At 39.0% G+C, this 25,388-nt stretch overlaps 1 protein-coding gene across 5 annotated transcripts in view; it reads right to left on the minus strand.

Moving 5' to 3' along the window:
* Positions 1-25,388, minus strand: part of LOC100257953 (probable cyclic nucleotide-gated ion channel 20, chloroplastic) — a 173,716-nt gene that overhangs the window by 6,081 nt on the left and 142,247 nt on the right. For all 5 annotated transcript variants that reach the window (XM_059734164.1, XM_059734165.1, XM_010665639.3 and 2 more), the window contains one exon: positions 9,068-9,197. In XM_059734164.1, the coding sequence (XP_059590147.1) occupies positions 9,068-9,197 (130 nt within the window). The remainder of the gene's footprint in view (positions 1-9,067; positions 9,198-25,388) is intronic.

Genomic DNA, 25,388 nt, shown 5'->3' on the forward strand with positions numbered 1-25,388 from the left:
ATCACTTGATGGCCCATGGAGCTTGAATGAATCTACCATGTTACTTAGCATTTGTATTTAAAAGTCCATCCAAAATGGGAGACCACTCCAAAATGTATGGTTTTGGATCAATTTTAGGTTTTCTTGAATCTAATAGCATTTTATGTAATGAACCTATTAATCTACTAATTAGACCCAATGGCTTAAACTGTTAGATAATAGATCAACTATGTACATCATGCTAACTTATTTCGGCTAAATCCCTAAAACCCCACCTTAGAGGCAGCCTTCTTTTGACCTTGCTGATTAACACTCAAAATTGAGGTTTGCTTATACATAAAACAAGGATTTTAAATACATTTTGAGTGTTAATCAGGTCATCTTAGCTTGAATGTGTGCTGAGTTCACATTTGAGGACTAATGTTTATATCTAGCATAAAATGCAACAAAAAGAGGATGAATGGTGCAAATTAGGTGTAATTCAAGGTATTAAGTTGAGACCAAGGTTGATGGAAGCAACACCAAGAGCAAGAGAAAGACTTGGAGTTCCAATGAAACTGATTGAGTATGAAAAAGGCACGACGTCAAAATACAGAGTCCAAATTGATTTAAAAGTGTTTTGAAGAGCCAAAACAATTTTAGAGAAGATGGAGAATGGAGAAGATAGAATCTTAAATTGAAATTTTGATTTGAGAATGCTGAAACCAATTTCATTTTCGATTTGAAGGAGCAAGGAAGAGGAGGCAGTAGCTCCAATTGGAATTCCAATTTCAAACTGATTTGAAGGAGGCAAACTGATTTGGAGCTACAAGGGGAATGCATTGGCAGTGCCTAAAATCAGAATTCTAATTTCAAACCAATTTGAGAAGTTGATATCAGAATTTTGATTTCAAAAGGATTTTAAACCAATTTGATAAATGCCAAACCGACTTCAGCAGAAAATTCTGATTTCAGAGCCTATTCCCACTTGTAAACTTCTGAGGTGGGGTTTCCAAGGTTTTTTTATGGAATTTTGTAATAGTTTAGGGCTTTGCTATGTATGTGTATATATATATATGTATATAAATATATATTCTCATTGTTAGGGTTGGGATATATGGGTACATGGGGAGACATTATCATTCTCTTTAGTTCAATAAAGTTTTAGTTTTCTCTTATCCTTTTTTCTTCTATATTTTTTTAGCAACCAAACATTAGTTGTGAGAGCCACCATGTTTAGCTAATTGTATATGATTCAGAGAAAGAAACAAGCGAGATGGAGAATCCATATGAGAAATTGGGTAAGGGCGGTAATGTTCATATCTTTTTTTTTTTTCATTTAAATTATGATTAATTATATCCTCTACATAGTTCCTTTTTAATTAGGAGACGATTAATACTTAACTTGGTTTCAATGATACTTGATCACTGCTTGATCATTGAACAACTTATGTTGATTGATCGTGCATGAGATTGAGATGAATTAAAAGAACAAAAAAAGTTGGGATTAATTCAAAATACTATTGAGATCTAGACTTTATTTTCAAACCAAAGTTCAAATTTAAACCAATCTTAAGATCTATTTTAATCTTGGATTAACTCTTTGATCTTCAAGGTTGGTAAAATTCCACTTTCTTTTAATGGATTTGAAATCAAACTTGTGACATTATCTGGATGTCTTTTTTTTTCTTTTGTTAAATTTATTACATATCTTAGAAAATCTTCATTCATACTTTTATTCCTACTTATTTAGATATAGGGTTTTATTGAGATCCGAAAAACAATTGGTTCTTTTTGACTTAAATAACTAAACATATTAGTGCTAGTCCTTGATGACCACAATCCGGATACTACAAGCCATAATGATCCTATCTTTGGTTTCTTGACCATGATTACTATATACTTAGACTTTAGTATTTACACAATTGAGATTAATGGTAACTTTTTTTTTTGGTAGATTTAACGGTAACTTGCACATAAGCTTAATGAATAGAGAAAATAAACAAGCTATAAGGAAGGTTCAAACTTAAGGTTATGATATCATGTTAAGCTACCAAGATCATATAATGAGTATGAATATCATGCCTACTTAGTTAGGTTAAATCCCTAATAGAACCCATTCAAATGATGTCAATTAGGTTAAATTTGGTTCTACCTCAAATTATTCAATCTAAACCACCATATATGTTTAATTATGGAAATGCGACATTGATTATTAGATTAACTTGTCAACTCATATCTTATTAAAAGATTAAATTATATAATTAAATGATAAACTACACACTCAAATAATTATGAATCCACAAATTCCAATTTTATTACTTTTTCTAGGTTAGTAGTCTTTAGCTTACTAGTTATAAAGTCATCATGAACACATGAGCACCAAACAACATAAATGCATTATGTAAGAGAAACTTAATAGCAATTCTAGTAAGCTCCAAATAAACATATAAATTACTAAAAAAAGGTGAGAATTTACAATATCATTAGCATCAAAGATTCATCTGAGGATTTCTATGTTAAGTATTTTAAAGCTATGATACTTAAGATCCTCCAAAAGTGTTGACATGACACAAAATAAGTATAGGTATGGGATCCTTATAGGATATTTCTATTTTGCTTATGATCTAGCTATTTATTTTTTATTGAATTTTTTTTTTTTTTTTGTTCAACTTCCTTAACAAATAATTCCATTGAAAAAGGAGAGTTTGTTGAAAGTGAACTTTTATAAAAACATTTAGGATAGGAAAGAAAAGATAAGGATCAATAAGAAAAGAAGAATTCTTATAAAAAAATATCTTTATTTTCATTGATATTTAACTGATTTTTCATTCTTTTTTCGTTTTATTATGTTATATCCAAGTGTTTATACCCATTATTGAGATCCTTTTAAGTCAAATCCCTATATCCTAAAATATATAGGTGTAAAGGATCAAACACCTAGACACATAGTCGTACTCAACACTTGCACCCGAACTCATACAACATAGCTTTAAAGGAATAAAACATATTATCCAATGACATAAAATTTTCACATGCCAAACAAAACTAATCCCAATGTTAGTCTAGAATAGATTATAGGTCCATTTCCTAATAGCTTAAACTTTTGGATCAATTTTATATCTTAAGATGGTATCAGAGCTCTTGTTAACCAAAGTTCTCATGTTCAAGTATCTCTCAAGTCTTCTTGTTTTTTTTATTCTTCCATTTGCTTATCTATAATACACAATCTATAATTTGTCTCTCCATGTGTGGGTATAAGACTACATATGAGAGGAGGTGTTAGTGTGATATGCATTGTGGGTTCATTCTCTAAAAGTTTAAGCATTTCAATCAAATTGGTACCTTAACACCAAGGTTTAAGTAAACAATAGGAGTTTCTACAGGCCATTACTAAATTAATACAAGCTATAAAGCTGAATTAAAAGTCAAATATTAAAGATATTGTGATTTCACAAAGAAAAATCCATACTGGCATAATCAACATTGTTCAATAAGTGAGACAGACTATGCACAAAGGTGCATTTAACGCCCGTTTCATCAGATAACTGAATCTACACAAGCAAATAGATTCAAACACTTAGCAGCCAACAATTTCAATGAGGGAAGTAACAACAAAATCATTCATATCCACATGTAGGATTCCAGAAAGGGTAAGATATACTCCTCAATATTTTAACGGATAAAATATATAAAACCGTGAAAGGTTTTTTTAGATAAACTATTATTTTATTGCTCTATCTTTCAAAACATAGATAATTCCTAATCTGAATAAAACTTTGACTACGTACAAAAAAACAAAAATTCAAATAATTCCTCAAACCAAGGAACCTATCCATTCTAAAATTTGAGTCCAATCTGAACTAGTCTAACCAAACTAACTTTCCAACACTCCCCCTCAAGTTGGGGCATAGATGTCTATCACACCCAACTTGTCCACATAATTTTCAAAGTTTTCTCTTGGGATCCCTTTAGTTAAAACATCAGCAATCTAGCTTTTGGATGGCACATATGTCATGCATATTTCCCCTTGCTCAATTTTTTCCTTGATGAAATGTTGGTCCACCTCAACATGTTTTGTTCGATCGTGGTGGACTGGATTGTGGGAGATGCTTATAGCTGCCTTGTAGTCACAATACATCATAGCTGGGGGATGAATTGTAATCTTTAGTTATTCCATTGTAATCTTAAGTTATTCTAATACTCTCTTGATCCACAAGACTTTACAAATTCCATGAGCGAGCACTACTTCTTGCCACCACATTTTGTTTTTTACTTCTCCATGTGATGAGATTTCCAAACACAAATGTACAATAACTAGATGTTGACCTCCTATCTTCTATAGACCCTGCCCAATCTGCATTTGTAAGGGCCTCTATTTTGAATTGGTCATGCCTTCCAAAGTGAAGTGCTTTTCCTAGGATTTCTTTGAGATATTGCAGCATTTTATAGACAACATTCATGTGTGTTTCATATGGAGAATGCATGTACTGACTGATTGTGCTTACTGCAAAAGCAATATCCAACCTAGTGTGAGAGAGGTAGATGAGCTTTCCAACCAGCTGTTGGTATCTTTCTTTGTCAACTGGATCCCCTTTTTCAGCTAGGTCTATCTTGTGTCTTGAATCGATCGAAATGTCGTTGGGCTTGCAACCAAGCATCCACGTTTCCTTGAGTAAGTCTAAAGTGTACTTTCTTTGAGAAACAGAGATTCCATTTTTGTTTTTGGCAATCTCCATCCCTAGAAAATACCTTAGTGCACCAAGGTCCTTCACCTCAAACTCCTTAGCTAGGATCTTCTTCAAATCTTCAATTTCTACATGATCATTGCCCGTTAAAATCAGATCATCAACATAAACCATGAGAACAGTTATTTTACCCTCATTAGTAGATTTGAACCATGCCTGGGGTGATTGTTTGTGACCATAGAGAGCTTTCTTCAATTGACAAACTTTATTGGAGCTTCCTTGTTCAAGTCTTGGTGGTACATCCATGTAAACCTCCTCCTCTAATTCCCTATTGAGAAAAGCATTTTTTATGTCTAGCTGCTGAAGAGGCCAATCATAGTTTGCAGCCAAAGAAAGAAGAATTCAGATTGTGTTCAGTTTTGCCACCGGTGCAGAAGTCTCCTGGTAATCTATCCCATAAGTTTGAGTAAATCCCTTAGCAACCAATATTGCCTTGTACCGAGCCATCAAATTTGTATTTTATTGAAAAGGCCCATTTACATCCCATAGTTCTTTTACCTTTCGGTAGGGTAACAAGTTCCCACGTTCCATTTTTTTCCAAAGCTTTGACTTCCTCCACAACCGCTACTTTCCATCTTGGATCACCATATGCTTCCTTTACATTTTTTGGAATTTCTATGGAAGAAAGGTGAGAGGTAAAAGCAGAAAAAAGATGAGGATAATCTATGATAAGAGACAAAATTAGATATGGGATGAATGGCACAGGAATTAACACCTTTCCTAAGTGCTATCGGGAGATCTAAGTCACTAGGAACTAGGTCTACAGGAAGTGAGGAATGTGAGGGGGATGAAGAATTATCCAAACCTGATTCAGGCATTATCTCCGATGTGGCTTCATGGCAAGGCATGAGTGTATCAGGTACTCTACACCTCCTTGAGTAGACTTTGAACTGTGGTGTAGACTGGGCTATTGGTGGCAATGCTTTATCTCCCCCTGCATTTGACAATCTATCATGTATTGGAACTATTGTTGGGTTCGACTGAACGAAAGGAATGGATGGAGAGATTTGAGTAGACATTGGACTGGTTGCTGGTAGTAGACTGTTTTTCGGACTGGTTGCTGGGAGTGTGGGGACCAAAAAAGGAGATTGTGGAATTTCCAATGACAAAGCTTCACTAGAATTCTCCCCCTGAAGCGAAGTGTAATAGGGTTGTTGTTCAAAGAAGGTTACATCTTTAGAGATGTACAGTTTCTGATTAACAGGATCAAAACATCCATATCATCTTTTAGTTGTTGCATATCCTAAAATTAAGCATTTTATAGCACTAGGATCAAGTTTACCACGATTATGTGAATGAACATGTGCAAAAGCAGTGCACCCGAAAATTTTAATTGGTAAATCTTGGCAAATTTGGGAATTTGGGAATGAAGCAAGAAAAACAACAATGGGAGTTTTAAAATTAAGAATTTTTTAGGGCATCCTATTGATCAAATATGCTACTGTAAGAATGGCATCCCCCTAATGTAGTTTTCTAACATTCATTGAAAATAATAAGGACTGTGCAACTTCTAAGAGGTGTCTATTCTTTCTTTTGGCAACTTCATTCTGTTGTGGAGTATCTACACATGATTTTTGATGAATAATCCCATTAGATGATAAAAATTCTCCAAGAACAACATTTATATATTCACTACCATTGTCGATTCTAAGAATTTTAAAGGACGTTTGAAATTGATTTTTGATCATTAAATAGAACTTTTGAAGGTTTGAAAGACTTGAGATTTTTCTTTAAGGAGGTAAACCTAACAAATTCTTGAATGATCATCGATGAAGGTAATGAACCATTTTGCACCAATTAGATTTGTTACCTGAGATGGTCCCCAAAGATCACTATGTATGAGAGTAAAAGGTTTAGAGGACCTGTAAGGTTTAGCAGGAAATACTGATCCGGTAGGCTTTGCCATTTGACACACTTCACATTGAAAATTGGATAGCCTTTTATTTTTGAAAAGTTTTGGAAACAAGAACCTAAGATATGGAAAGCTAGGGTGGCCCAATCTATAGTGCCATAACATTATTTCATGATCAAAAGGAAAAGATAAAACATTGCTACAAGCACCAGCGGCTTGTCCTTGCACAACTTCACGGTCATCAAAGCGGTATAAACCTTCACACTCACATGCACTACCAATTGTCCTCCCCGAAGCTAAGACCTAAAAAACAACACCAGTAGAAGAAAATTTAGCTACACAATTGAGATCTCTAGTGAGTTTACTAATGGACAAGAAATTACACGACAAATTTGGGACATGTAAGATTGATTCAAGAGAAAAAGTTTTTGTCAAGGAGATGGTTCCTTTTCCAGCGACTGGGGTATATGACCCATCCACAATTCAGACTTTCATATTACCAACACATGGTACATATGTTGTAAATGAAGTAGATGACCCTGTCATGTGATCTGTAGCTCCGGAATCAATGATCCACGGTTTATAAGAATTGGCTAAGGCACTAAATGGGTATTGAGTTCTACCTGATTGTGCTAGAGAGCAAGATGGTGAGGGATCAACATTTGGTGAACTTGAGACAGAAGTGGATGCCATTTGTGGATTAAGGAGATGTTTCAAGACCTCTAACTGCTCCTTGGTGAATGGTGAAGTGGTTGTTTGGTTGTTAAGGTTCTTGGATTCACTATGGTAGGCTTTGGAATTGCGGTTGAGTCTCAGGTTTCTCCCAATAGGCGGCTTTCCGTGGATTTTCCAGCATGTATCTCTTGTGTGGCCTCATTTTCGACAGTGGTCACACCAAGGACGATCACCCCTTTTTCCTAGTCGCTGGTCATTTGGTTGAAAGGTCTCCCCACCATGAATAACCAGGGCAGAAATCTTAGATTGGCTGGATTGTTGTTCTCCCAACATCACTTTTTGCCTACTCTCTTCCCGTTGCACCTCAAAGAAGATCTCCCTTATAGATGGCAGCAACTCTTTTCCTAGGATTCAGCCTCGAACCTCATCGAGTTCCTTATTGAGTCCTGCCAAAAAATCAAATGCCCTTTCTTTTTCAAGAATCTTGCAATAATAGGCACTGTCTTCAACACACTTCCACTCCATATGAGAGAATAAATCAAGTTCTTGCCATGCATTTTGAAGGGTATTATAGTATTGTGTAACACTATAACTACCTTGTTTAATATCTTTCAACTTAGTCTTAATTTCAAACCTTTGAGCAGCATTACCTAGATCTGAATAAGTCTCTTGGACTGCATCCCACAGGTCCTTGGCAGTAGGAAAAAAGAGATAGGTCTGCACAACAGCTGCCTCCATGGATTTGATTAACCCAGCCATTACCATTGAGTTCTCAGAATCCCAGGTTTGGTACGCAGGATTTTTTGGATTGGGTGCTTTGTTAGCACTTGTGAGATAACCCAACTTTCCTTTTCCTCTGATGAACAACTTCACTGATTGCGACCATTGAAGAAAATTACGTCCATTTAATTTATGGATCGTAATTTGTAGGGTTGGATTCTTTGTACTACCCGGATTTGTTGTTGGAAATTGTAGCTGTGAAGTCCCAGGTGATCAGATTCCTCCCTATGAATTGCGCCAGTCATAGTAGTCTTCACCATCCTTCTACTCTCCATTTTTTTGTCTCTGGCTCTGATACCATAAAACCGTGAAAGGTTTTTTTGGATAAACTATTATTTTTTTGCTCTATCTTTCATAACATAGGCTACATCCGTTTAAATAACCAGCAGATAGATGATTCCTAGGCGAAAAATAAGGAAACTGAAAAACAAATCTGATTCTAATCCTAATCTGAATAAACTTTGACTATGTACAAAAAAACTAGAATTCAAATAATTCCTCAAATCAAGGAACCTATCCATTCTAAAATTTGAGTCCAATTTGAACTAGTCTAACCAAACTAAATTTCCAACAATATAAATATATTAATAATAAATCAATAATATGAAAATGTGAAGCTTGTACTAAATCTTCTTTTGGGATTAGTGCAGAGGAGGTTTGATTTTTATTATGTAAAATATTTTATCATTGTTCAAATGCTTTGTAAAAATTCCCCACTATTCAGCATGGAATAATAATGACATATAATTTTATTGTAAAGTATAACTAAAATATGTAGCATAAAGAGTTGCCCATTCCATCTACTCTATATATTAATTGATGTCTATTCAAGAAGGTTACATGAGTTGCCTACAGTAATAAACCATGATGACAAGGAGAAAAGAAAAATGATTAATTAATAGATTGCTATTGCCTTAGTGAAAAAAGGTGTTTTAAACTGGGATATTGAGCTTCATGGATGTAAACTACAAAGTATAAATTATGCAATCATTAAACATGTAATAATTTCAAAAAATAAAATAAAATAATTCTGATATTCATAATTGAAGCTCACATTCTTGATAAATTTGAAGAGATGGCGTCGTATTTCTCGTTGGAGATCTTCAGGCAAATTTTCCATTAGCATCTCTTCATTTACCCCTCTGGTGGCAGCCCAATTATAACGTTCTGCCTGACGTACTTGCCTACATAATATAACCACTTACCTAGGTTAATGCTAATCAATTTGAGCAAATTTTGAATATAATTTTGTATCTTCTCCAAACTGTACAATAGATCACTTATATACAATAGGAATGACATAAGGAAAATTTACATTTATAATATTCCTAAATTACAATCAGAAATTAAGAAGAAAAATTTGTACAAAACAATAACAAAAGGAAAAGGCAAACTTGGAAACTATCTAGATATAGTTGATCAATCAACCTAGAATCGAGGAAGTAAATCAAGTAAGAAATAAAAAAATAAAAATCTAAAGGTTGACTTTCCACACTCCTCAAGCTAGTTCAAAAAAGTCCATTATACCCAACTTGCTTACTAAAGAGTGAAACGCTTGTTTTGATGAGCCTTTTGTGAGAACATTTGCTAACTACTCTTGTGTTGTCACAAGTAGAATACAAATTAAACCACTTTCTAACTTTTCCTTGATGAAGTGTCTATCAATTTCAACATGTTTGGTACTATGTTCAGATCAAAAGATCAACAATTTTTCTAGGACTTATCTCTTTGAGAATACACCTACAACTCATATGGCTCTTTAATTTCAGTTTTGTTTTGTTGGGATAAACCCTTAAAAGTATGACATGATGTAATAATAAATGGATTTCTTTAATGATTTTAGTTCTCCTTTCATCATCCCATTTATGCATCATCTATGTTGAGTATTAAGTTCTACATCGCTTATATTATATATGGTTAGGATGCATTAAGAGTTGCGTGGAAGATCCAAATCATGAGTTCCTTACAAAAATAATGAGTTATTCAAAGTTGATTTGTAGACTTAGGCAATCCATTTGAGACTATACTGGACTACCTCCTAATTGGAGAGATGACTTGTCTTGGTTATCAAAATGAGTTTCCCACAGTAAGGGTATAAGTGTGTATGGTTACGTATTAGATAAGACCTATAGTGAATCATGACATTGATTATTTTTTTGATTGGAAACGCCACAAAGATATATTAATATAAAAAAGAAGTACAAGAAGAAGGATGAGAAATCCTCCCACCAAAGACAACTAAATTACAGGAAAATACACATAAAACAAACGACCTCCCACTAAGAACCAATCCCTATGGAGTACACACCGCTATCCAATCCAGTTGAATCACATTAAGGGGAATCCCCTTAAATGCTTTGGAACAGAAAGCCCAAAGGGAAGCAAGGAAAACAATAGAGTCCCAAAGAACCCTGAATTCCTTGCTTTATCCTCGAAAATCCTTGCGTTTCTTTCCCACCACACAACCCGAATTAGAGCTATGCTCGCAACTTGCCACAAAACTATCCCTCTCTTAGAATTACCGAAGCCTTTAAATTTGATGGACATCATGTCATATATGCTCCTTGGGGGAACCCAATCCATCTTAGCTAATTAAAATAACCTGTGCCACAACCCAATCATCAAGGAGCAATGAAGAAAAAGATGATCTGCTGATTCCCCATGCTTCATGCACAGGATACAAATATCAGGACTAAGGGCTTTGTAGGGTCTTCTCACTTGTAACATATCATTAGTATTCACCTTCTTGTGTGCCACTAACCAGACAAAGGACTTCACTTTGAAAGAAACTTGAGAATTCCACACGAACTTTGAAGGAAAGTTCTGAGGAGATCCAAAAGATTGAGATAATGTTAGAAAAAAGGATTTGACTGAAAAAAGCCCTGAAGAGGATAATGGCCATAATCTGGCATCTGGGACAGAAGGAGAGAGATACAAATCATCAAGAGACCGCATGAGGCCTTCTAAGTCCTCAATCTCAGAATCTGACAGGTTATGGCGGAAATTCAAATTCCACAAGAAAGGCCGAGATGGACCGAGAACTGAAGAAATAGAAATGTTTTTATCCACGACTACTCTAAATAGTCTTGGATATTGGGTTCCCAAAGGTTGGTCCCCCCACCACAAATCTTCCCAGAACCGAATTTTTTCCCCGTTTCCTACCACATACCGAGTAATCAAAGAAAACCCCTGAAAGACTTGAGCAATAGCCTTCCAAGGACAGCGATGTGACCATCTTACTAAAGTGTTAGCATCCCAACAATTAGAGTGTGAACCATAAATGCTTAAAATGACCTGATGCCAAAGAGCTGATCCCTCTCTAGGATACCTCCATAACCATTTCCCTAGAAGAGCGAGATTCCTCCAAGAAATATTCCCCAAACCCAAACCCCCTATTGTCTTCAGTTTGCACACAACATCCCACCTCACTAAATGATCCCTTTTGCCTTCCCCAACCCCTAACCATAAAAAATCCCTTTGCAACCTCTCTATTTTTGCAGCCACTGAAGCAGGAATTTTAAATAAGGATAGGAAGTAACTTGGCAAATGGGTAAGACAAGATTGGATAAGAGTTATCCTCCCCCCAAAGGATAAGTAGGTCTTTTGCCACCCATCTAATCTACTTGAGATTCTCTCAACCACTGGATCCCAAAATCCACACGCCTTAGGATTCCCGCCCAAAGGGAGACCCAGATAGAGAATAGGCCATCCAGACGCCTTACAATCAAGCATCTCAGCCAATCTTGAAAGATGAGCCTGATCAAGATTGATGCCATAAATACTACTCTTGTTAAGATTGACCTTGAGCCCAGAAATGTGCCCAAACACTGACAAAAGACTCTTCAGAGTAAGTAGCTCTTCCTCCCTTGAGTTAGAAAAGAATATGGTGTCATCAGCAAATTGCAAATGGGACACCCTAGTTCTATTTCTACCCACCCTGAAACCCTCCATCATATTTCTTTCCTCAACTCTCATAAGCATCCTGCTCAGTACATCTGCGACTAAAGTAAACAAAAAAGGGGATAAAGGGTCGCCTTGTCTTAATCCCCTTGATGCCTTAACCCACCCTTTAGCACTATCATTCACCAAGATTGCATAAGATACTAAAGATAAACATCCACTCATCCATTTCCTCCATCTAGGACTGAACCCCTTCTTTTCTAACACATGATCCAAAAAATCCCACTTCACGTGATCGTATGCCTTTTCAAAGTCTATTTTGAATACGACACCTTCCTCCCCTGACCTTCTTCTCTCGTCCACTATCTCATTCGCTATAAGAACCGCGTCCAATATTTGTCTCCCTTGAACAAAAGCGCCTTGAGTATAGTGGATGGTCTCATGTAGAACCCCTCTTAGACGCCCAGAGAGCACTTTGGCTATTATCTTATAGAGACTAGTGATCAAACTAATGGGTCTAAAGTCTGATATTCTCTTTGACAAACTCTTTTTGGGTATTAGAACAATGAAAGAGGCATTAGTGCTTTGATTGATAATTCCGCTCCTATGAAATTCAGCGAACACTCTCACCAAATCCTCCTTAATCACATCCCAACACTCTTGGAATACGGAAATAGTAAAGCCATCTGGCCCCGGAGCCTTATCCCTATCCAACTGAAAAATGGCCTTAGAAATCTCTTCTTCGGTGAAAGGGGAGTCTAACCTTAACGCGCTCTCTTCCAAAATAGGGGACCAATCTAATCCTTCAACACCCCAAGACTCTCCTATAGGATTTGTGTAAAGCTTCTCAAAGTAATGTAAGATCTCCTCTGTGATACTCTCGGCATTCTTCAGCACTAAGCCCCTCTCATTCTCCAACTCCTTGATATATTTCCTATTTCGCCTGCCATTAGCCACTTTATGATAAAACTTAGAGTTGCAATCCCCTTCCTTGACCCATTTCACTTTGGCTTTTTGTCTCCAATGAATTTCCTCCCTCAATATTAATTCCTCTAGCTCCCCTTTTCTTGAGGCTCTTTGGCTTAACAAATCAGGATTGAGACCCCCTTCCTGCTCAATGGAGTCAAAGTTAGCTAAATCATTGAGAATACTTTTTTTCTTTTCTTTAAGCTCTCCAAAAGAAAACTTATTCCACTCCTTCAATTTAGCTTTAACATATTGAAGCCTCCTCATGAACTTATGACCTTCCCATCCGTTTCCTTGAAACCCACTCCACCAATCTCTAAAGTTCTCCTTGAAATTAGTCTGTTGTAACCACATATTCTCAAACCTAAAAGGTGTTGGCCCCCACATAAACGCGTTGGTATCCATAACAATTGGCCAGTGATCCAATGTCCTTCTAATTAAGGCTTCTTGAAGGCCTTGGGGAAAGAGCAGCCCCCACTCATTTGAGTAGAGAAAACGGTCCAATCTCTTACACACGAGAGACTCTTGCATATTTGACCAAGTGAATGAAGCATTCTGAAGAGGTGGGTCAAGTAATTCACATTCTCTAATAAAACTATCAAAGTCCCTCATGCTTGGAGTTAGGCTAGAACCCCCCATTTTTTCTGAGCTTCTCCTTATGACATTAAAATCACCGTCCACACACCATAGCGGATAAGTTAATCCATAAATGTCAAAAAGTTCCACCCAAAAATCCTTCCTAAGTGAGGGACTGTTTGGACCATAAACAGCAGAAATCCAAAGAGGTCCACAACCATCCAAAGAGAACTTGACTGAGACCGAGAAAGATCCTATTACCACCTCCTCTCTACGCAGATTTTTTGAATCCCAGATGATCAAAATCCCACCTGATGCCCCAGACGCCGGAAGAGCAACCCAATCCTTATTTCTGACCGTCCAGACACTACCCACAAACCTTCTATCACAATTCTCCTTTTTTGTTTCCTGAATCATCACAACATCCGGATTCTCTGACCTAAGAAAATCTTTAACCATCCTACGCTTATTCCTTGAACCCAAACCCCTAACGTTCTAGCTAATAATTTTCATGGGAAAACACAAAGACCCTAACCTTCCGAGCCAAAACCAACATGTCTCAATGCCCTGTGGGGCCTCTGCTCTTCCTCCTAGAATACACCTTAATGTCAAGAGAGCATAATACCTCTCGCACTTTGGCCATTTTCCCGGGGGACAGACCATCAATAAGGAAATCACCCGAAACCTCCTTATGCGACCTGACAATAGAATCCTTAGGGTTACAGCTCTCTGTCATCTGGTTAGATAAAGCACACTGGTTCTCCTCCTCAACATGATCAGGTATGTCACCATGATTTAAATAGTCAACACCACCTTTTTCATAAAAAAATTTTGAGATGCCTTGGTTTTCCGTAGGAGACTGAGGAAGAGGGACTGAATTGGGAAGAATTGGACCAGATGGATTCGTCAAAGGAGAATCCGGACTATAGGAAGGAAAAGAAGGTGACTCGGGAGGCTTAGAAGAAGAGGGCTGACATGCCTCCAAGTTTTTGGCTCTCGGAATTTTGCAAAACCCCTCAAAGATGAGTCCTTTACCTCTGATTATTGAATTAGAAGGTGAACCCATGACTGAATAGCCACGAGGATCAAACCCCACTCGTCCCGTTAGCCCTCCTTTGACTTCAACGCGGCTCGCCGAGGTGTCCTCCTTCGAAAGATTACCAAAAAGAGGACATTTGGAGAGAGGATTCACTCTGATTCCTCGCTCCATCTGAAAGCCTCGCTCCATCTGAAAGCCCATCCCAAACTCCTCTTCCATGTTGCGGTCTTCACTTGACGACGACGAACCCCGTGTGAAAATAGGCTCACTGCAGCACCGATGTCCCTGTTGTCGATTGGCGCTTGGAGGGAAGAGGGTAGACCACATCTTCTTTGAAATTGCCGTCTCTTCCTCCTGCGTAGCATCTCTCATGTGAACCGCGGGGGCTTTCCCCTTCCTCGCTTCGATTTCTTCCCTTCGCGACCAGGCTTCCATACCAGAGGGCTTCGTTCCTCCTAAGTTTTGGCCCAACCCCGATGGGCCTTTAAACTTACAGCCCACGGTGTTGTCTGACAATGGCCTAGGGTTGGGAAAGGACTGGGCCTTTAGCTCAACGGCCCGACCTTCTTCTCCAAAGAAAACCTCGGCGTCGGCCCTTGCACCGTCTGGACAGAGCGTCGCGATCGCCTTTGTAGAAGAAGTAGCTCGCTGGGGAGAAAGGGACGAAGCCGGTGCAGACTAGTCGGCTTGAGGGGCATCTGGGCCATCATGAAGCCCACGATGCCTCATCCCACTTTGGGCCCTAACCTTGAGGGCTTTAAAAGAGGACTCATGCTCGGGCCCAATAAAATTTGCTTCAGCTTGGCCCGATCTGCTCCATCCCCCTCCTATCTTCCCTTTATCCGCCAAACACGTCCTTGATTGCCGATAACATGCCCGGGGAAGACGCCTCTTTCTGTAGCACTCAATGTCCCTAACGCTACCTTGTAGCCCTTCTGCAGCTTTTGACAACTGAGAGACGCAACCTCCCACTCTCACCCACTCGTTCCTGCTACGGTTTATCTCAGACGTGACAGCGTCGGCATCTTCGTCTTCTCCGGTGACTGAAACTGCTACTGTATAGGACCATTCCCCATCTTCCACCTCAAGCAACGCTGGTAACACGACGTTTGGAAGCATCTCCACCCACAGCTTCGCCCTCGTCAAGTCCACCAGCTTCAAAGTTTCCTTTGCCACCTTCGTTACCCTTCCCCATTTCTTCAAAATGAAATTCAACTAAACTTCATCCCACAAATGGAAAGGGAGACCTTTCAATACTAGCCAACCTCTCCTGAACTTTCCTTAAACCACCATATTTTCCTTGGGCGACCATTTCCTTAGCAGAATCGTCCTTCCTTTCACTGAAAGTCTTCCTTGATCATGAACTCTTTCCACTCTCCTTGTTGAACTCACAAAGAAGCATCCTTTGAAAGCGGAAATGGGGTTTATGGACACCATTCCTTTCATCCCCATCATCCTCACAATGGCTCTTCCTTCGTGAGTCCAGTCTTGGACTTTTTCTTGGCTTTCACATATTACAGCTCTGGCCCATTTTCCAGCTGACAACGTACCTCCAGTCCTCAAACCAGCCTCTGCCACCACTTCTGCATATGACCTTCCTCCTCTGAAAGTGTCCCTATTCATCCGGATATCACCATTCTTCTCCTTCGAAGCTCCTCCATCTCGTTCAGAATACTCTTGCACTGATAGGATCGCCTTCCTAAGATCTTCCCATCCTTTCCCTTTGACGCCCTCGGGGACGACAAGAAATAAAGGTTTCCTTTTTGTAACAAATTCTGTAATTTTCATGAACCTCCCTCTGTTATTAAAGCATATCTCCATCAAGAGGGTCTTAGTCTTGCCCCTGATTTTCTTACAAAACCCCTGGAAGCCTCCACCTCCACAGCTTTCTTCAAATGCTCCATCAACCAATCTAGCTCCTCCATGTCAAATCCTATTGAAACTACGAAACCTCGGCTCCTCTCTGTTACCGATACCCAAGTTCCACCATTCAAACCTTCAAACTCTACCTGAAAATACTTTTTCTCCACAATAATCCTTTCAACTTTGCACTTCATCTTTTTTACTTCTTTTGTACACAAATCCCAATATCATGTAAACTATCATGTAAACTATATTTTCATTTCCCACTGGAAAAACCAAAAAAGAATGAAGCTTTGGAATTCAGAAGTACTGCAAGATGAATGCATATGCATGACATTGATTATTGGGTAGTCATTATTCATTAAGCTACTATATCGCATGGGCTCTCAACCATGAGAGACTGTCAAGCTAATGCTGAGGTCTTCAATGACTTTGACTTACAAGTGAGACCCTAAGGTGGTTATATATTCCATATGGATTGGGTTACTATTGATTAAAGCATGTGATAATAGGTATTATTAAGATAGACACCATAATATCTCATAAGTTTAAGATAATATGTCCCTTTGGGTGATCCTAAGGACATGTAATCATAAAATCTATGATTGTAGTAATTTCTTAACTAGAATTTGACATATGTTCTTATAGAGTTATAGTATATCAATTGATTACATAATAAAAGGATCTAAGACTTAAGGATTGCAGAAGTAAACATTATCAACCTCTCAAAATTCCCTCTACAACCAGACAAATCATCATTCTAGGACCAATGGGGCAACATTTCCTGTTAGGTAATTTGTTCAATTCTGTTGAAATAATGCCAAAGTTAGGATTTTAATTTAGGAAAGTATTTTAGGAATAAAAAAGGATAGATCATTTAGGATATTTCCTTATGATTCAGTTTCCTAATTTTAGGAGAAAATTAAGCTAGATTGATTTTTTCTTATTAAGTCATTTGTGTATATATATGTGTATGGTGTGTACCGAATATAATCAATAAAGGAGTTCAGAAATTCTTCATGGTATCAGAGCCAGTTTTCTGAAACCCTAATCCCTTCTGGCCACCTCTTATTCAGGCCATCATTCATTCCGGCCAAATCTCTCTGGCCATCTCTCAATCCGACCATCTCTCTCTCTGGCCATCTCTCATTCCGGTCATCAGTCCCTATTCTCAGAGTCAAGGGAGAAAACGCTTTCCGGTCGGTCGAATCGTCGTCAGAAAACATTCACCGCCGGCAACTTTTCCGGCGAACTTTTCGGTGAACTTTTCCGACGACGGTTTTTTTTCTACACCGCAAGGAGCGCCTGGAGGAGATCTCCAATTTGTCCCAAAGCACCGGAACCAGAAACCCATCAACGAGCCGTCCACGCGCGTTTTTTTCCGGCCGGCGACTGCATCTCACGCGCCGGCACGTGAGGGCACGTGAGACACTTTCCGGCGACGCGCTTCCTTCTCCAAGCTCGCCTGACGCCGACCAGCCACCCTTCTTACCTGTTTTTGCCATCCGAGCCCTGCACGTGCCTCTTTTGGGGTTCTTTTGCTTCCGTGGGCCCTTCGATTAGTTTTTCCGGCGTCCTCCGGCTATTTTTTCTCAACTCCAATCCCTGCACGTGCCTTGGGAAGTGTTCTTCTACCTTTCCGGTCCATGACAAAATACGGAATGGCATCATCACAAGTATCCAGCGTCACGTCACCAGAATCAGGGGGCAGATCTGAAATTCCAAACCTTGGTGGCAATGATTCCTCTCCTATTCTCATCACAGGACACAAATTAAATGGCCATAACTATTTACAGTGGTCACAATCTGTGTTGCTGTTCATTTGCGGTAAAGGAAAGGATGAGTACCTCACTGGAGAAGCAGTCATGCCAGAAACTACAGAACCGGGTTTCAGGAAGTGGAAGATTGAAAACAGCATGATCATGTCATGGCTTATCAATTCCATGAACAACGACATAGGAGAAAATTTCTTGCTGTTTGGGACTGCAAAGGACATATGGGATGCAGCCAAAGAAACTTACTCAAGTTCTGAAAATATTTCAGAACTTTTTCAGGTTGAATCAGCCCTACATGACTTCCGCCAAGGAGAGCAGTCAGTTACTCAGTATTATAACACACTCACAAGGTATTGGCAGCAACTTGACTTATTCGAGACTCACTCATGGAAATGTTCGGATGATGCAGCAACATACAGGCAAATTGTGGAACAAAAGAGACTGTTCAAGTTCTTCCTAGGACTAAACAGGGAATTGGATGATGTTAGAGGCCGAATCATGGGCATTAAACCCCTTCCAAGTCTCAGGGAGGCTTTTTCAGAGGTTAGGCGTGAAGAAAGTAGAAAGAAAGTGATGATGGGATCCAAAGAGCAACCTGCCCCAACATTGGATGGCTCTGACCTTGTTGCTCGGTCATTTAATAGTAGTGGTGGAGATCGTCAGAAACGAGATAGGCCTTGGTGTGATTATTGTAAGAAACCAGGCCATTATAAGGAGGCTTGCTGGAAGCTTCATGGCAAACCGGCTGATTGGAAACCAAAGCCACGGTCTGACAGAGATGGCAAAGCACACGTGGCTGCCAACTCTGAGAGCACATCTGTTCCCGAGCCGAGTCCATTCAACAAAGAGCAGATGGAGATGCTACAGAAACTATTAAGCCAAGTTGGCAGTGGCAGTACTACCGGGATAGCCCTCACTGCTAGTCGAGGAGGAATGAAGCCGTGGATAGTGGACACAGGTGCTTCTGATCACATGACAGGAGATGCTGCCATTCTTCAAAATTACAAGCCAAGTAATGGTCATTCATCCGTCCATATTGCTGATGGTTCAAAGTCAAAAATTGCCGGGACAGGTTCTATAAAACTTACTAAAGACTTATATCTTGACTCTGTCCTCCATGTTCCAAACTTGGATTGTAATCTTTTGTCCATTAGCAAATTGGCTCGTGATCTCCAATGTGTTACTAAATTCTATCCAAACTCGTGTGTTTTTCAGGACTTGAAATCGGGGAAGATGATTGGCAGTGCTGAACTGTGTTCCGGGCTCTACCTCCTCTCATGTGGCCAATTCTCAAACCAAGTCTCTCAAGCAAGTTGCGTACAGTCTCAGAGTATGTTAGAGTCTTTCAATTCTGTGTCAAATTCTAAGGTCAATAAAGATAGTGAGATTATAATGTTACACTATCGCCTTGGTCATCCTAGCTTTGTTTACCTTGCAAAATTGTTTCCCAAATTATTTATCAATAAAAATCCAGCATCTTATCACTGTGAAATTTGTCAGTTTGCAAAGCATACTCGAACAGTATATCCTCAAATCCCATACAAACCTTCGACTGTTTTCTCTCTAGTTCATAGTGATGTGTGGGGTCCCTCCCGGATAAAAAATATTTCTGGCACTCGATGGTTTGTGACATTCGTTGATGATCATACTCGGGTAACATGGGTTTTCCTTATGAAAGAAAAGTCAAAGGTCGGGCACATTTTTCAAACCTTCAATCTTATGGTTCAAAACCAATTCAATTCCAAAATTCAAGTCCTCAAGTCAGATAATGCAAAGGAATACTTTACTAGTAGTCTCAGTACTTATCTTCAAAATCACGGCATTATCCACATAAGTTCTTGCGTTGACACCCCACAACAAAATGGGGTGGCTGAACGCAAGAATAGACATCTCTTGGACGTTGCCCGGTGCCTTATGTTTTCCTCTAATGTTCCAAACTATTTCTGGGGGGAAGCTATTCTCACAGCTACCTATTTGATTAACCGTATGCCATCCAGAGTGCTTACCTTTCAATCCCCACGTCAACTTTTCTTAAAACAATTTCCTCACACCCGTGCCGCCTCTTCTGATTTACCACTCAAAGTATTTGGTTGCACGGCATTCGTTCATGTGTATCCTCAAAATCGTAGCAAATTTGCTCCTCGAGCAAATAAGTGCATTTTCCTAGGGTATTCTCCAACCCAAAAAGGGTACAAATGCTATTCTCCAACCAACAAAAGATTTTACACCACCATGGACGTCTCTTTCTTTGAACATGTCTTCTTCTATCCCAAATTTCATGTTCAGGGGGAGAGCATGAATGAACATCAAGTTTGGGAGTCTCGTCTTGAGGGTGTACCTTCTTTTCACTCAGAGTCACCAAATCCTTCCCAATTCGCGCCCATTGAGTTGTCCACACCCATGCCGTCATCAGTCCAGCCAGCCCAGCACACAAATGTTCCTTCTCCCGTGACCATCCAGTCTCCCATGCCTATTCAACCTATAGCCCCACAACTTGCTAATGAGAACTTACAAGTTTACATCAGGAGGAGGAAAAGACAGGAATTAGAGCACGGATCACAGTCAACATGTGGCCAATATATTGACTCCAATTCAAGTCTTCCTGAAGAGAACATAGGTGAGGATAGGGCTGGAGAGGTGTTAATTCCCAGCATTGATGATTCTACTCTGCCGATTGCATTGAGGAAGGGTGTTAGGAGATGTACAGATCATCCAATTGGGAATTATGTTACGTATGAAGGGCTATCACCATCTTACAGAGCATTTGCTACTTCTCTTGATGATACTCAGGTTCCCAACACAATACAAGAGGCATTAAAAATTTCAGAATGGAAGAAGGCAGTACAAGATGAGATTGATGCACTTGAGAAGAATGGGACGTGGACTATCACAGATTTGCCGGTTGGGAAGAGGCCTGTGGGGTGCAAGTGGATTTTCACCATAAAATACAAAGCAGATGGATCAGTCGAGAGATTCAAGGCTCGTTTGGTAGCTAGAGGGTTTACACAATTCTATGGGATAGACTATCAGGAGACTTTTGCTCCTGTTGCAAAACTGAACACTATCAGGATTCTTCTCTCATTGGCTGTCAATCAAGATTGGTGCTTGCAACAACTGGACATAAAAAATGCGTTTCTAAATGGTGACCTAGAAGAGGAAGTCTACATGGAAATACCACCTGGTTTCGAAGAAAGTATGGCAAAGAATCAGGTTTGCAAACTCCAAAAATCCTTGTACGGCCTTAAACAATCTCCCCGAGCCTGGTTTGATAGATTCACAAAAGCAGTCCTAAAGCTGGGTTACAAACAAGGTCAGGCTGATCATACTCTATTTGTCAAGAAGTCTCATGCCGGGAAAATGGCCATATTGATAGTCTATGTCGATGATATTATTCTATCTGGGAATGATATGGAGGAATTACAAAATTTGAAGAAGTATTTGTCAGAAGAGTTTGAAGTTAAAGACCTTGGAAATTTGAAATATTTCCTTGGTATGGAAGTGGCTAGATCAAGGAAGGGAATTGTAGTCTCTCAAACAAAATACATACTCGATCTTCTTAAGGAGACCGGTATGCTTGGATGCAAACCAATTGATACTCCTATGGATAGTCAAAAGAAACTTGGTATCGAGAAAGAAAGTACACCGGTAGACAGGGGGAGATATCAGCGGCTTGTCGGGCGCTTGATTTATCTCTCACATACTCGGCCAGATATTGGCTTTGCAGTGAGTGCTGTAAGTCAATTCATGCACAGCCCCACTGAGGAACACATGGAAGCAGTCTACAGGATTCTTAGATATTTAAAAATGACACCAGGGAAAAGTCTATTCTTCAGAAAGACAGAGAACCGTGACACTGAAGTATACTCAGATGCGGATTGGGCAGGAAACATCATTGACAGGCGGTCCACTTCTGGATATTGTTCTTTTGTCTGGGGAAATCTTGTTACCTGGAGGAGTAAGAAGCAATCAGTTGTAGCCAGAAGTAGTGCAGAAGCTGAGTACAGAGCTCTTGCACAGGGAATCTGTGAAGGGGTTTGGATAAAAAGGGTTCTTAGTGAACTGGGACAAACGAGTTCATCTCCAATTCTGATGATGTGTGATAATCAGGCAACTATAAGCATAGCAAAGAACCCCGTGCATCATGACAGGACCAAGCATGTTGAGATTGACAGACACTTCATCACAGAGAAGGTGACTAGTGAGACGGTTAAATTGAACTATGTTCCTACCAAGCACCAAACCGCAGACATCCTCACCAAAGCTTTACCTAGGCCTAACTTCGAAGACTTAACTTGCAAGCTGGGATTATATGATATATATTCTCCAGCTTGAGGGGGAGTGTTGAAATAATGCCAAAGTTAGGATTTTAATTTAGGAAAGTATTTTAGGAATAAAAAAGGATAGATCATTTAGGATATTTCCTTATGATTCAGTTTCCTAATTTTAGGAGAAAATTAAGCTAGATTGATTTTTTCTTATTCAGTCATTTGTGTATATATATGTGTATGGTGTGTACCGAATATAATCAATAAAGGAGTTCAGAAATTCTTCAAATTCACTTGAAGAATCAAGCATTTATATAAATGGAGTTGGTGGCAGAAATATCACTGGATTTGTAATCAAGAGATGAATGCGGCAGCCTTGAAATCAGCAAATGTTCATAACTTTGGGGCACAGGGAATAGCACAAAGAAGGTCCTCTCCTCGTGCATGTGATCCATGCATGCATGGCCACCCGAAGCCTTTGCCCCATTCAAATCCCTCTTCCACCAACATGTGAATCCCGACAAACCCACATAGAAAGGGAACTTGTACAAAAGAGCTTGGTTTGAACCTCAAAAGGGTAAAAGCAGTTTCTCATATGGGCATGGTTCATGCCTCGTTTACCTTATTGCCCATTATATTTCTGAAAAGTCATTAGCAACAAGCATGTGAGCTAATCCCCGACTTCAATGAACTCGAAGATCATTTGGGTTTTATTTTGGGTTCAGTTTCATCTGTTATAGAGTTATTCTATTCTTTAAATGCTGATCCAGGTTGGGAATTTTTTGAAGGCAACAAGCCAAATGACACCACCGCTCGAAAACCCCATCAAATAATTGTGGACTGGAATGAGTTCAGAGTGACTCACTTTGCTCCAAAATGAGGCTTTAGTTGTGGTGCAACAATTGGAAATTGATGACCTAGACGGAAGTTTCTCTATTATCCGGATTAGACAGATCAAAGTTTGAGAAACGAAAGGAGTCTTATGAAGTTTATGGCAGAATGGGCTAACAGTAATTCCAAAATTGCAGTTTTGCAAGCTAAAGATGCTAGCTTGGACATAAATTATGCACTGGAAGGTTTGGGGTTTCTTCTTTTCTGGTGAACCATATCCTGTCTCGTCAAATATCCCTTCTCCCGAGATGAAGCAAGGACTTGAATATTGGTATCCATTTGATCTTCGTGTCTTTACTTGAAGGCCATATCCAGAATTCACTTTCTGTACCTATCCACTCCCTTACCATGTGCCTTTCCGCATAGGCCATGCACGACCATTGATTAAATTGCCCAAATGCATAAATGCATAGGTTCAGATACGCAAAGGGGTATAGCAGTGGGGAATTTGATTACATTGCATGAACAAAAACTTGATGGAACCCCTACATAAGAAAATTTTTCAAAACTTTTCCTTGCTGCCAGTTTTCACTCAACCACTGACCCTTTAGATTTAAAATTCGTTTCAGCAACTTCAAAATATTTTTAAAAAATTTCCAAAAGTTGTATGATTTTCCTCACTTCTTGAACTTGAATTTAAAATTTCTTTTGAGTTAGAAAGCAATTCTAGAATAGAAGATATAAATGAGTCTTTAGGGGGGGGGCTCTACTTTCACCTAGTTCTGGACGCTCGAGATTTTTTTGTAAAAATGAAATAACACATGACTTTTTAAATTTGATTCGATATTTTTCTTTAATTTTTGACTTCTTGAAATTGATCTTAGACAAAATATTAAAAATTATGCATTTTTGAGGGAGATATGATTTTTCAAAGTTGTACCTATTGTACATGATGGATTCTAAACATCTGATTAGCTAGAGTGTTTTAAAAATACTTTTGAGTACTACCTGACCTTGGATTCATTTTTTTTATGATATAGACACTTTAAACGATGTGTGCTATTTTTTGTACAATTTTTTGTGATCTCTTATTATTTTAAAAAAATTTGTTTATGCATGTCACTATTTTTTACCAAATCTAGACTTTCTGGAACTTTTGGGTGTCTTTGCTGCAATTTGTCATTTGAATGAGTGTTTGGCTTTTGGTATCTTGTTCTAGATGTGTAGGAGTTGTTTCCTAAATTTTTTTGTAATTAAATTCCACTCCAAGATATTTTTTTAGAAATTGTTTCATGATGCTCCCTTTTCTAATTGCATGTTGATGATCTCGTACTTGGCTTGAATTTGTTATTTAATTTTGGAGTCATTTCACTTATCTTGACTCAATTTTGGCTTTGGTACTGTATATTAGACATAATAAAGATGTTATATAATTTATACTTGTCCTAATTTTTGGTGTCGAGCCAATTGGATTCAGGTTCGTCCAACTTCATTGGAGTCAAGCGGACTTCTTCCTTGCACAGAAGGATGTCCAGACAGGTGGTCCGGGCATGCTCCTCCAAAGCTGAGGTAAAAAATCACTGAGGATAACTTTAACTATTTTTGTGGGAGAGAATGAGCATGTGTACCTTGTTCGTGCTTCTTAAGGGGTTTATATAAAGCTGATGACACCGTCATTATAGCGCTGGTTATGCACTCTAGCCTTTCTTGTAATGATGATTGCGTGGACTGTCAATGTCGTCACTACTGCGTGGATTGGGCAATCACATCAAGTAAGGGTTGCTGACCGGTGCCATTTGCTGACTATCGTGCCAAAATCTCGAACCATGTAGCTGACTGTCCATTTAGTTTGCCAATGTCTGGGATTGTGTATAACAATTAATTGACATTGACTTTTGGGTGCAAATGGCGTCTAGTCCGACGCTCAAACATTAGGCGTTTAGGCCGGCACTTAGACATCAAGCGTCTAAGCCGTCGCTCGGACATCAGATGTGGTTAACCACGCATGTTAGAAATCCTGAGGACTTGACTGGATTGATTTGCCCGTCTAAAAGGTCCAGCCGGCTTGGTCTGTCCATTCCGTCTAGCATTGTGGGCCCATCTGAAAGGTTAGCCAACTTGGTCTGTCCATTCTGTCTAGCATTGTGGAAAAAGGAAAAC

Source organism: Vitis vinifera, chromosome 17 (assembly GCF_030704535.1).
Source record: "Vitis vinifera cultivar Pinot Noir 40024 chromosome 17, ASM3070453v1".
Lineage (NCBI taxonomy): Eukaryota > Viridiplantae > Streptophyta > Magnoliopsida > Vitales > Vitaceae > Vitis > Vitis vinifera.